Source organism: Mytilus californianus, unplaced genomic scaffold, assembly GCF_021869535.1.
Source record: "Mytilus californianus isolate M0D057914Y unplaced genomic scaffold, xbMytCali1.0.p SCAF_10, whole genome shotgun sequence".
Classification (NCBI taxonomy): domain Eukaryota; kingdom Metazoa; phylum Mollusca; class Bivalvia; order Mytilida; family Mytilidae; genus Mytilus; species Mytilus californianus.
In genome coordinates this window covers 57971813-57985558 of record NW_026262582.1, presented here as the reverse complement: position 1 = coordinate 57985558, position 13746 = coordinate 57971813, and the positions used below count along the sequence as shown (strand labels likewise).

General features: G+C 31.4%; 1 protein-coding gene across 1 annotated transcript in view; it reads left to right on the top strand.

The window, feature by feature from the left end:
* LOC127718917 (ubiquitin-conjugating enzyme E2 E1-like) overlaps positions 1-12502 on the top strand; it is a 30272-nt gene extending 17770 nt beyond the window's left edge. Inside the window, exons 4-5 of the mRNA XM_052225017.1 lie at positions 8253-8385; positions 9424-12502. Of these exons, the coding sequence (XP_052080977.1) occupies positions 8253-8385; positions 9424-9675 (385 nt within the window). The 3' untranslated portion in view covers positions 9676-12502. The remainder of the gene's footprint in view (positions 1-8252; positions 8386-9423) is intronic.
* Positions 12503-13746: the final 1244 nt, after the last annotated feature.

Below are 13746 nucleotides of genomic sequence, written 5' to 3'. Positions count from 1 at the left end.
ACTCATTTCCATAGTTCATTGGCTAATGTTTTCATGGATGAGGTACTTTTATCAGATATTTTGTGCAATATTTCAGCTATGTATTGTGCAAGGAATATTTGTAAGGTGTACATGTCTGTCTGGCAGGGTTGATCTGAGCTTGACCTCATTTTCATGGATTATTGGTCAACGTATATCCTAAATACTTTCCTAATTTACAATATTGATGATGAATTGACAATTTTATAGACAAAAAGAACCAAATGAAAATTAATACGGTCCTGTTTCTTTGTAATTCATCATTGGTAAATCAGAAGGCAGAAAATATGTATCCATACAAAGTAGTATCCAATAATGTAAGGCTTACATTCCAGTCAATATACAGTCTGATCAGTCTGTACTTCTCTTATTGACAAAAATACAAATAATTGTTGTTTAGCATTAAGTCTTGCTGAACAATGCTAATGACACTGTTAAATTCAGGAGAAAACATATTATAAAGATCATTTGAATTGAAGAAAAAAGAAGACTTGGGAATTTGTTTTTTTTTTTTTTTTTCATTCTTTAGGATGAGATAGATTTGAACATACCAATGATAAAGTCTTTTTGAAAAATAAGAAATGTAGAAATAAAATTGAGAATGGAAACGGGGAATATGTCAAAGAGACAACAACCTGACCAAAGATCAGAAAACAGCTCAAGGCCATCAATGGGTCTTCAACACAGTGAGAAAATCCTGCACCCGGAGGCGGGCTTCAGCTGGCCCTAAACAATACTGTATACTAGTTCAGCAAAAAACGGGCATCACATTAAACTCCAAAACACATAAATGAACCAAAATTAAAAAACATACAAGACTAACAAAAGCCAGAGGTTCCTGACTTGGGACAGGTGCAAAAATGTAGTGGGATTAAACATGTTTTGTGAGATCTCAACCCTCCCCCTATACCTTAGCCAATGTGGAATAAACAAACACACAGCAATACACACAGTAAAATTTAGTTTAAAAGGAATTCCGAGTCCGAAATACTCTATTAACAGATAAAGAAAAAAAAAACATAAGGCAGTGATTTAAAAAAAAAATTAAATTCATCTATTGAAAAGAGCTAGACCAACAATGTCTGATGAATTAAGGAAATGTATGGTATTCCTCAATAAGACAGCAACCCAACAACACAAAAAATCAGAGACCTTACATTCCTTTACTTGTAACTTTTGTTAAATGGCTCAATATGGATTAACTGCAATAGTAGAATTGCATGCCAGGTATCCAGTTTACTGTACTGTTTATTGCTGTAGTGAATCTTATTGTATTTGAGAAGAAAATGAGGGGTGGGGGGTTGTTTTATCAAGCAATCAAACAAAAGAATGCAGTCTATCATCATTTGTCTGAGGTTGCATTTGTATGACAGTTTTCTGACAATATTTGACAAGATCTGAAGGAAATATTGAAGTGAATGATTAAAGTGTAAAATTTGAAGATTTAAACATTGAATTATATTGTAAATGACAATACCCATTGAGAGCCTCAAATTTTTGTCTTTTGAAATTTTTTTATAATATCAATTTGCTTAATGTAATAACTAACATTAAGGCTACAATCAGTGTTTACTAAAACTATACATTGCAAGGCTAATCATTATGTAATGTTTATAAAATATATATATGATTTATTACCTTGGTATGCTTGAATGACCTTGGATGGGGTCCATATGGGGTATTTAATGAGGACCCTTGAGATAGTGAAAGATTGTATATAAAGGGATTACACTTCTTTTCTGACAGTTTGTTGTCATATTTTGTAAGCTACATAATAATGTAAATATTGAATTCAGTATATGGATTAAGGGTGGGAAAAAAAGTTAAATTATTAATCAATGATTGAAGATGACAGTATACCAGCATTTAATGTTACACAGAAGTGATATTTGTTAATTTCTGAAAAAGAAATATTGGCCATGTTAGTTTGCATAAATTTTAATTGATAATATAAAGAATAGAATATGGAGGTTAAAATTTGGTATTAGATTATTGTCTCCAAAAGATGAATGGCTGAAGGGTAGCAAGGTGCAGATAATGGCATTAGAAGCTCAAGATTTGGCAGGAGATTAACTGACCAACAATATGGATCTATCATCTATACTTCTAATGTGAATGTTGACCTTTCTCCAGTTATGAAATTAAATTAATCAGCATGGCTGTGTCCTAAAACTAGCATGTACAGTGTAATTTCTTTAAACTCACTTTTCATTATCTGTTTGGATTATCAGGGGAATAAAGCTTGGATAAGAAAATGGTTTTAGAATGTCTCTCCCCTCATCTGATTCATTATTTACTATGAATTTCCTGGGGAATAGTTTGAAGAAACAAATGTCTTTCCAGTCATCTGATTAATATTTATTTCAATACTACTTTAGCCATCTTGTATCAACTTATAGCAACTGGAAAACGAACAACAAATGCAAACAAAGTTCTTATGTGAATCAAGATTTGACCTAAAACCAAACAAAAATTTCTAACAACATAACACCCCCCTCCCCTTACATTCTTAGATAAAAATAAAGTTGGTCTAACCCTAAAAAAATGAAGTCCATGATCAAATGAATAAAGCAATTAAACAAAAACAGTTAAACATTAGTAATATGTGTACCTTAGCAGATGACAAAGTTTGAAAATAAATATTCAGTGGTTAATGTCCTTAGTTTCTGTATATCATATTGGTTTTTTATGTTTGTTGTTTTGTACATAAATCATTGGTTTTCTCATTTGAATTGATTAACATTTTGTTATCTTGGGACCTTTTATAGCTTACTAAGCAGTATGGGTTTTGCTCAATGTTGAAGGTGACCTATAGTTGCTAACATCTACATCATTTGGTCTCTAGTGGATAGTTGTCTCATTGGCAATCATACCACATCTCTTTATTTATAATAATCCAATTAGTGTGCCTGTGGTTTAAAGGTGCCTTTTAGTTTATTGATAATGACTTTTTAACATATGGCACACCTACCAATTGTAATTATTTTGCAAAAAAAAAAACGAAAAAGAATCATTTGATGTCTGTTGTTGGTGAATTTGTAATGCAACATTGCTGTCTCATTGACTTTAAAGAATCATAAGATGTATGTTGTTAATGTTGGGTTGCTGTCTCATTGACATTAAAGAATCATTTGATGTCGGTTGTTGGTTAACTTGTAATGTTGGTTTGCTGTCTTATTGACATAAAAAAAATCATTATTTTGATGTTTGTTGTTGGTTAACTTGTAATGTTGGTTTGCTGTCTGATTGACATAAAAGAATCATTATTTTGATGTCTGTTGTTGGTTAACTTGTAATGTTGGGTTGCTGTCTCACTGACATTAAAGAATCATTATTTTGATGTCTGTTGTCAGTTATCTTGTAATGCAGGGTTGCTGTCTCATTTATATTTACCAAATATTTATCAAATAAAAACAACCATTTTCATTAAATATGGCTATGTAGTTTACTTATTGACAACATATAGAAATTAGCCAACACAAAAACAATGAATACCATAAAGAACAAACCCCTAAGCCTTTGCAGATGCACATTTCTAAGAGTGCATTAAGTAGTTTGAGAAACAATAAATAATCAGAAAATAAAAATAATATATTTTTGTACTTTATAATTTTGGTGTATCTGAAGCAATTTTCTGGATTAACCTTCAAGAATAACTTTCTAAAATAAATGTTGCATTGCACAATTATTTCAATAAACTATTTCAAAATCTCCATCTTTTGTCTTCATGATTTATGCTCCACAGTCTCAGCTATCTGATCGCTATCTGTTTTGTCCAATGTCTTCCCATAATGCAACATAAATTTTGGATAGATAATCCCTGAATAATATTAGAAAGGAAAATACATTACTTATATAAGTTATAGGAATGAAAGGAGAAGTTAACAATACATTCATCATATTCTATGTTGAGCTTAAAGCATAATTTTACATTGCAAAGCTGTTGATCTTTTTGAGTATAGAAAAAAACAATAGTTGAAATGGCCTTGTAGAAATCTAAAATAGTTTTGAAGTGTTATTTCCATTAATTTATTAGATGATATAACCTGGAGGTTTAGTGAACTTCTAATTATAGATTATATAATCTATATTCAATTCACTATTCCAACTGAATTTTAAATAACACTTTAAACTTTACCATAGATTTTGTATTGTTTGATAAAGATGGAAGATCACCAACAGAAATTGACAAATTATGTAGAAATCTGAAATAGGTTTGAATAAACTGAATGGATGATATAACTGAAGGTTCAGGAAATTCTTAGTTTATAGAATCAATATTCAACAGGCAAAGTCAACAACATGTATCACCGATTCGATTCATACTAACTTTTGAATATCATTTGAAGCATTAGAGTAGATTTTGTGTTGCTTGACATAAGCATAATAAATACTGGTAATTCTCACCAGGGATTGACAATATGACATATTATATAGCAATTCTGAGATTACATACAAGTACTTTTACCGGGCTTATCAATTTTGTAGAAATGATTCCTTATTGAATAAATTTTATCATAACGGGTTATTTTCTCAATTTAAGCCTCCATTTTGAATACCAAAATTTATTGGTATGTGATTTCCTTAATGATTAAAAAATAAGATATATCTACCTAAACATCTTTTTGTTAATTTTTTTTTCATTCACAAGCTTACTATGTGATCCCAAAGCTTAAAAGTACCTGGTGTTTAAGTTTGATGAAGGAAGTGGTACCAATCTTTTTAGTTGCCAAAGAATTATGAGAACAACATTTTCCAGAAATTTAGGCTTTGGTTTTACTGTTGCAAATATCCGTTTACTTAGCTCTGCTACGCATCACTAGGCAAAATCAATTTGCGATAGTAAAACCTTTGTTTTACGTAGGCCAAGGGCCCAAGATCCAAATGCAATACAGATAAATCTTAATTCAAATAACGAATCATTACACACATGCAGTTTGGCAGCACAGTCTGAGTACATTAACATGTTTGAGAAACCACGATAAAACTTGTCCTACCCTCATATTACAAATGTATTACATATAAACGACATGATTGGAAAGAAATTGATATAGTGTGTACAACATGGAGAACCTGAATGTTAACAGTTATACTGTGAACTCATTGAACTGAGAACTGAGAGGAGTACCAATTGTTTTCTTTTGAATATGTTTATTTTCTGAAGACTTTGACTGTTAACATCATGACTTTGTTATCTCTAACTAGAAATGGAATCGCTCACCAGAACTTTTACTTGTTCTCAGTACTTTAAATGTAATTATAGTGAACTTCTGGACTGTTGGAGAGAGAATGAAAATGAAAGAATGGAGTGGAACTTAAAGAAGAATAAAAAGGAAAAATTATATCTAAAATATCCTTGTAGAATCTGAATTAGTTGTTAATAAACTTGGATGATATAACCTGGAATTTTTAAGTATAGATTGTAAAATCAATACTCAATTCAGCAAGCAAAGTCATCACCTTGTATTACTGATTTGTACTGAATTTTAAAAGTTTGGATTATTACTGCAGATATTGTGTTATTTTATAATGATGGAAGTCCATCAAAATGAGCAGTGATTACAATTGAATTCCATACAAAAAGTTTATTTATCTTCAAGTCTAATGAATACTTTAATAGACATTTATTGAATAGATTTGATCTATAATAGGGTTGACAGTAGTGCAGGGAAACATCTTGGAAAGTCATAACAATGTCATTCTGAGACAGAGAGTGTTTTGCTATATATGTCCTTGCATAACAAAATGCTTTCTCCAGTTGTCTACATTGCTGCTTTACAGATACATGTTGTAAAGTTACAAAACTCTGCAATATCTTCAACCAGTACAACAGTCCAGATCAAAATTGGACTGAATCATTTTAAGACCATTTAGAAATTCCATTTAATGTCTTCTTAGATGTAAAAAAACATGGTTAATGATACTATAATAACCACACAACTATCCAACCAATGTGAGGCATTTCTATATATTAAACAAAGTTATAAAATTTTCACAAACAATGTATTATTTCATGTGGAATGATGCTTGATGACCTATGTTTAGGTGAAAATGGGAGAGAGAAAATAAGCAGTTCCGGTATAAGCCTTAAAAATTCCTTGATTTTAAGAAGCATTTTTTTGTGCAATGATTTCAACTGAAATTAATAGAAGCGATGCTGTTCCAAATTGATTTCTAGTGTCTTAAATTATCTGTCTTGTCACCATTTTCAAAAAGTCTGCCAAAATATATAAACGTTAAAAGTGCTTGGATTCCAATGAAATTTGATATCTACATAGAACTTCATATACTGAATTAATTCTTGGTATCAATAAATTGGTTTCTGCCATTTCCAAAATGGCTGCCAAAATACTTGAACATGCATTCAAAGTTCAAATAATTTACCAAAAAATTGATCTTAGTAGATGATATCATGAATCAATTTCTGATTCCAAAAACTATCTATCTGCTGACATAATTTAAATATCTGTTTGTAGCCTATTTTAAAATCAAAATAGCATGGTTATAAGTAATATATTTTTAAAAAAGATTTTTTTCATTAGGCACTGAATTTTATGTCTCACGTGTAACACTAAATACACGAAAATAAAAATCCCAGTAACATGTATTGTTTTGTTTGCATCAGTATCAATGATCAGTTCTGTGCTCGGCAAAAATGTGCAAACAGGGCCCTTGCTGACATATCTGTTTTCTAGTTTTTGTCGAGCCTGCGACTTTTGTCGCAGAAAGCTCTACATAGGGATAGCGATCCGGCGGCGGCGGCGGCAGCGGCGTTAGCTAACTTCTTAAAAGCTTTATATTTTAGAAGATGGAAGACCTGGATGCTTCATACTTTGTATATGGATGCCTCATGTTACGAAGTTTCCGTCAGTCACATGTCAAATGTCCTTGACCTCATTTTCATGGTTCAGTGACTACTTGAAAAAAAAGTTCAGATTTTTTGTAATGTTAAATTCTCTCTTATTATAAGTAATAGGATAACTATATTTGGTATGTGCGTACCTTGCAAGGTCCTCATGCCCGTCAGACAGTTTTCACTTGACCTCGACCTCATTTCATGGATCAGTGAACAAGGTTAAGTTTTCGTGGTCAAGTCCATATCTCAGATACTATAAGCAATAGGTCTAGTATATTCGGTGTATGGAAGGACTGTAAGGTGTACATGTCCAACTGGCAGGTGTCATCTGACCTTGACCTCATTTTCATGGTTCAGTGGTTATAGTTAAGTTTTTGTGTTTTGGTCTGTTTTTCTTATACTGTATGCAATAGGTCTACTATATTTAGTGTATGGAATGATTGTAAGGTGTACATGTCTAGCTGGCAGGTGTCATCTGACCTTGACCTCATTTTCATGGTTCAGTGGTCAAAGTTAAGTTTTTGAGTTTTGGTCTTTCTTTCTAATACTGCATGCAATAGGTCTACTATATTTGGTGTATGGAATGATTGTAAGGTGTACATGTCTAGCTGGCAGGTGTCATCTGACCTTGACCTCATTTTCATGGTTCAGTGGTCAAAGTTAAGTTTTTGAGTTTTGGTCTTTCTTTCTAATACTGCATGCAATAGGTCAGCTATATTTGGTGTATGGAATGATTGTAAGGTGTACATGTCTAGCTGGCAGGTGTCATCTTACCTTGACCTCATTTTCATGGTTCAGTGGTCAAAGTTAAGTTTTTGAGTTTTGGTCTTTTTTTCTAATACTATATGCAATAGTTCAACTATATTTGGTGTATGGAAATATTTTATGATCTATATGTCAGTCACGCAGGTTTTATTTGACCTTGACCTCATTTTCAAGGTTCATTGCTCAGTGTTAAGTTTTTGTGTTTTCGTCTGTTTTTCTTAAACTATAAGCAATAGGTCAACTATATTTGTTGTATGGAAGAATTGTTAGCTGTACATGCCTGCCTAGCATGGTTCATCTGACCTTGACCTCATTTTCATGGTTCATTGGTCAATGTTTAGTTTACTTGGTTAATGTTAAGTTTATGTGACAGTTGTAATAAAGCTTTATATTTAGGACTATCAACATAATATCAATGATTAGTAAAGAAGGCGAGACATTTCAGCGTGTGCACTCTTGTTAGTTAAAACCACCGTATTTTAATTTGTTACCAGTGCCACTAAAAGTAATCTTAATAAGATACACCAGATTTTCATCCAACAGTCTCAGTTTAACCATTTACAAAATCCTTTATTTGGTACGTAACACTCATAGTTTTATTTTCTGTTTTCAGTGCTGGACCCAAGAATGACAATATGTATGAATGGGTGTCAACCATTCTAGGACCCCCAGGATCTGTCTATGAAGGGGGCGTGTTCTTCTTGGATATACATTTTTCCACAGATTATCCATTCAAACCACCAAAAGTAAGTTTTTCATTTTACACTTCTTTCTTCATATATATGTTAACTGACTCATTTAATGACTAATGGAATATCAGAAATCAACATTTCAACTATACATGACTAAAACACTCAAAATAAATGAACACACAATACTGAAAATAGGACAATGTATAAAAGACAGCCATTTCTGGAAACTCAGCTATACAAATATACTATACTAAATTTGATGCCCACAACACTTTTTTCCTGGGGGAACATTCATCAAGTATAAGGTATTAGAACAGAACAGAACAACATATGAATGAGATGAATTTAATAATTCTATCCTTGAAAGAACTGTGTTTATTAGTAACCAGTATAACAAAATGAAGATTTAGTCAGTTACATTTTTTGTAAGGTCAAGAGTAATAATAGTAGCAGAAAAAATGTAAGTGTATTCTCTGCAACAATCACTCAAAAATCATTAAAACTGGCTACCAGATATTTGGGGAAAATGTTTGGTGTTAATGGTTTAATGTATGGAAGTTTTGACCTTCCAAATGTCAGACAAAAGACATGAACATTGGTATTTGCAGTTTCTTTATTAAACTTCAACAAAGAGAGATTCATAATGTAAGTGTTAGCAGAGAAAATTTAACAGCAAGTTCTTAATTTCTCTATGACAGCTCATAAATAAAATTGTATGAGATCAGACAGCTGTAAAGCAGTTTGCAAAATAAATATATAAAACAAAAGAAATCTAACCAATGTAGGGATTTTAGTATAACTCAAGAAAATGATGTGGTACCTGAATTTCCTAGTATACCATACCGCATTCCTTTTAAGATAAGGTTACCTGTAACAACCTTTTATGGTTAAAAACAGCCCATCAGGCTTGGGTGTATTAGATATCTTGTTTTCGCAGTTCACTGTTTTATCATTTGTATGATTGGTTTTATTCTTGTACAGATTAATTGACTGGTTTTAAAATGTAAAATATGTATCACATGTATTATAAGACTCTTGGAAACTATTTGTTTATATACTAGATTTTATGTAAAATTGTGTTGTATTTTCCAGGTTACATTCAGGACTCGTATTTACCATTGCAACATTAACAGTAATGGAGTTATATGTCTGGACATTTTGAAAGACAATTGGAGCCCAGCCCTTACAATATCAAAAGTTTTACTATCAATATGTTCATTATTAACAGACTGTAATCCCTCCGACCCATTGGTGGGAAGCATCGCTACACAGTACCTACAGAATCGGCCAGAACATGATAGAGTTGCCAGACAGTGGACGAAACGATTTGCTACAGGATTGTAACAGATTGTTGGCTTTTAGAAAGATGTCTGAATGAAAGAAGTCCTCTCTATCTGCAATCATTTGGAATATAAGATCAAAAAATTACGTTTGTTAACTCATCTTTGCGCATTTGCAGTTCAGTGAGGCAAAAATTTGGAAGACTCCTCAAATACTGGGTTACTCAAAATTTATTCATGTAAATTCAAAGTCTGTGAAACAGATATGAAAATGTATGAAAGATTTGAAAGAACTTTGAGTTACATCGAGAAGCATATGGTAGTCTGCCTAGAGGACTATAATTCAGTCAGACAGATGATGAAAGTGTAAATTATTATTAATGAACTGCCAGATAATATTTTAAAGTAATGTACTATTATGTAATTGTATGTGAAGTCTATTTGTATTATTTGTGAGATCTGATTGGGTAAGCCGTTTGTCAGATGTTATTTGTGAGATGTGATTGGGTAAGCATTTTGTCACATGTTATTTAAGGGAGTTGAGTGTTTTAAGTTGTATGAGCATGTTGTGTCAGTTGTTTATATGTATGTAATGTTATGAGATCTTGAATGTGAGAGCACCTGTTAATGTGACATTTCTGTTGTATGTTGATTTGATCAGCGTAACATAAATCAGCTCCCATCTTACTGGCTCTGTTTACAGTACAAATTTAGGAAATATTTGACCTTTTAAAATAAAAGTCTCTATTTGGTGCTGAATCGTTAGAGAAATAAATTATAAATTCTATAGTTTTAAGACATTCAAATTAATTGATATGGCAATCTTTCAAGATTTGTTTAGTTTAAATCAGGCAAAGAAAAGAAGTGAAAAATCACAACCAAAATCAACCCAATTTTTTTGTTCAGTATTTTAAATTTTACGTTCAACAACTTGTAATTTACAAATTTTACTGCATGATACAGTGGCCTCTTATTTTATGTTATAGAGATGTCGGGTTACTGACTGCTTGTTGCCTGACTTCATATATTTGGTAATTCATGTGTATTACAGAAAGTTGAATACACAGCATTTCAGAATACTATTGAAAATTAGTAATCCGATTTCTCATAAATTAACTAGATTGTTCTTTTGACCACTTGTAATAATTTCTATTGTCCATGATCTCTTGACCACTTGTCCTCAAAGTAATACTTTCTATTGTCCCAAATTAAATGACTATTGTTGTATTGAGCCAATGTGAAATAGAGCTCCTTAACATGCGAAGAGAAAGCTACATTCACATGTACTGATCTGTAATTATACAATGAACTCTCAGTGGTATTTTTTTAAACTAGGTGTATTTTATCATGTCATTTGTAAAATTGTATGGAAATAAGTGTAAGAACATATATTGTGTCTTGTCATAGATTTGTGACCATATGAGGAGGGCTAGTGAAATGACTGTCCTGTCTATTGAGAGAAAGAATTTATTGTGTCTTGTCTGTTGAGAGAAAGATATATTGTATTGGAAATTTTGTTATTGTTAGTTCTTTCATATTTTTACTGTAATTTTAATAGAATGGGAGGAAAACTGTATTGTAAAGGGAACTTGTATTAGCTCTTTAGATCTGATTTATAAAAAAAGTAAACAAAGTCTTCTCAGACAGATTAAGACAAATATTCACAAACTTGGTTTTTTTTTGTACCGCAGACAGTTTTTTTAACTTACGGATTTCAGATAATTGAAAATTGAAAGTGCAAGAAATCTGAAAAGGACAAAATGAAGTTGGAATACAGAACTATTTCCACATTGTTTACTTTGAAAAGAATGGAATGTGTCTTTTTGTAGTAGAAAGTCTCTTTGTATTAAAAATACATGTGTTGTCTATGAATTTACCAATGTCTTGCACTAAAAGAAAGATGAATTTAATTTGACTCTGAAATTATGGAAATAAATTGATGCAAAATCAGCTGAATATTATATATCATACAATTAATTCAAAGTTCATGATTTACAAAATGGTAAATATAGGGAATTAATATGTCAATAAAATGTAACATAAAGAAGTATCAGTTTACTGTATATTTGTCAGTTTACTGTATATCTGTCAGTTTACTGTATATTACTGTATATCTGTCAGTTTACTGTATATCTGTCAGGGAGTAAGCAGTCCAAACAAATAGCCTTACATATTTATTCCTGACTATAAGATTCTCTATTCACCTCCTTACATTACCTAGATCATTTTACAAAAGAACAACTTTTTAATTTCTTTTTAGTGATAAATTCAGTCATTTTGTCTAAAAAAAATTTTAATGCAAATTTCAAGTAAGCCCTAAATGTGTTTTGAGGTATATTTTTTTTTCAAAATCTTGTGGCCACTTGAGCACATATTTCATAGCTGAGATTATCCACAGCATCAATTTAAATTATTTGTATTATATCAGTGCAACACAACCTGCTTAGTTTGGGAAAAAAATGCTTTACCTCTTCCTACCTATTTGTTCAATATACAGCAAAGAGGTATTTACACCGGAATTATGTAATGTTTGAATAGTAAGTAAAATGGTGAATTTATTTTTGTTTTCTTGTTTAAAAAAATTGAAATATTGTAAGTAATGTCATTTAAAGAACTCATTTGTACATTGAATTAATGAATAACCTTAGTGAAATGTGTATGTTCAGCATGGCTGGTATCCATTAAAAAGGAAAAACAACCAACATTTTAGATTGATTTTTTTTTCAGTTAAAAATGAAAATTTAAAGCCAAAAAAAATACAGTTGAATTTGAGTATATTGTCACATAAAGGGACATAATCATGTTGAGCTACACATCAAAACAAATAATTGAGGTTACCTCCCTTTATACAAGTTGTTATGATTGTCAATAAATGGTAAACATGTTTATTAGATATTGACTTGTTGTTCCTTCGCTAGATTACACAAATTTTTGACAATACATTGGAGTAAAAGGTGACAGCAAAATTATACTAAATACATATGTTTCACAACTATGATGAAAGATAATGGGACACAAAAAACTAAATTTTCCAAATATTTACTTTAGAAATTGTATCTGAGGTACATAGAGATGTGTAACATAATTACCATATGGCATGTTTACTAACAGGAAACATTCATTTTACATAGAAATCTTTGGGAAACATGTAGCAAATATGTTCTTGGGATCTGCAACACCAGTTGAAACCAAAAATGTCAGGAGGCTTTCTTTTGAGTTTTGTTACTTTGTTATGGATTAGCCAAATCTTATGGTTGAGGATTTAAATTTTGAACTGAAGCCTTCAAAGATGTGTAGAAAAGTCTTATTGAAGCCAAGTATTACAGAAAACTGGCTTTGAAGTTGCTTTATCAGTAGTGGTTCATTGGTGTCAATCTGCCTATAGACCCTATCGCTATTTGGGAATCTGCAACACTTGACCCAAGAATTTGTGACACTTAAACTTTTGATGTCATACAACACTCACTTTTCCTTTGTGGCGTCATACATTTTCTCTTGTGACGTCAAAATTTGACAGGAACTTCTGTGATGTCCAGTAATGGCGGACAAATAGCGATAAGGTGTATTGATATGGCTATAAGCAGGGGACTATGTATTTCACTTGGACCTATGAGAAAGGAGTAGGTTCGATAAGGCCCTAAAATGGCCCCTAATTCTAGCTGAAATTTGAAATTTGAATTTATTGACCAATGTCACAAGGAATCATTGGTAATATAACGACTAGATTGGAAAAACGTCTTTTTGTTGAAAATTTATGTTTTTTGTGTTCTATTCATGACGTCACAAATAGCACTCATTTTGATTTTCCGCCAAAATTCGATGAAAACGGGTAAATTTACGTTGACTTTTTGGAGAGGAAACATAGAGCGCATGCTTCAACAACAAAAATATTTTAGCCTAATGTTTTGTTATGAAATTTTACATATCTGACTGGAATATATTGTTGTCGATGCCTGCGCTCTATGTTTCCTACATTGTAATTAGGTTGAAATCCGGATGATTTTGTCCAATGTTTCACAAAAACTCTATTTTTGGGATGTAAAAATCAATGCTTGAAAATAAAACTATGGCAAAAATAGTTTTATTTAACTTTCTCATATGCCTTTTCATCAACTTAAACCACGTTTTATCCTGA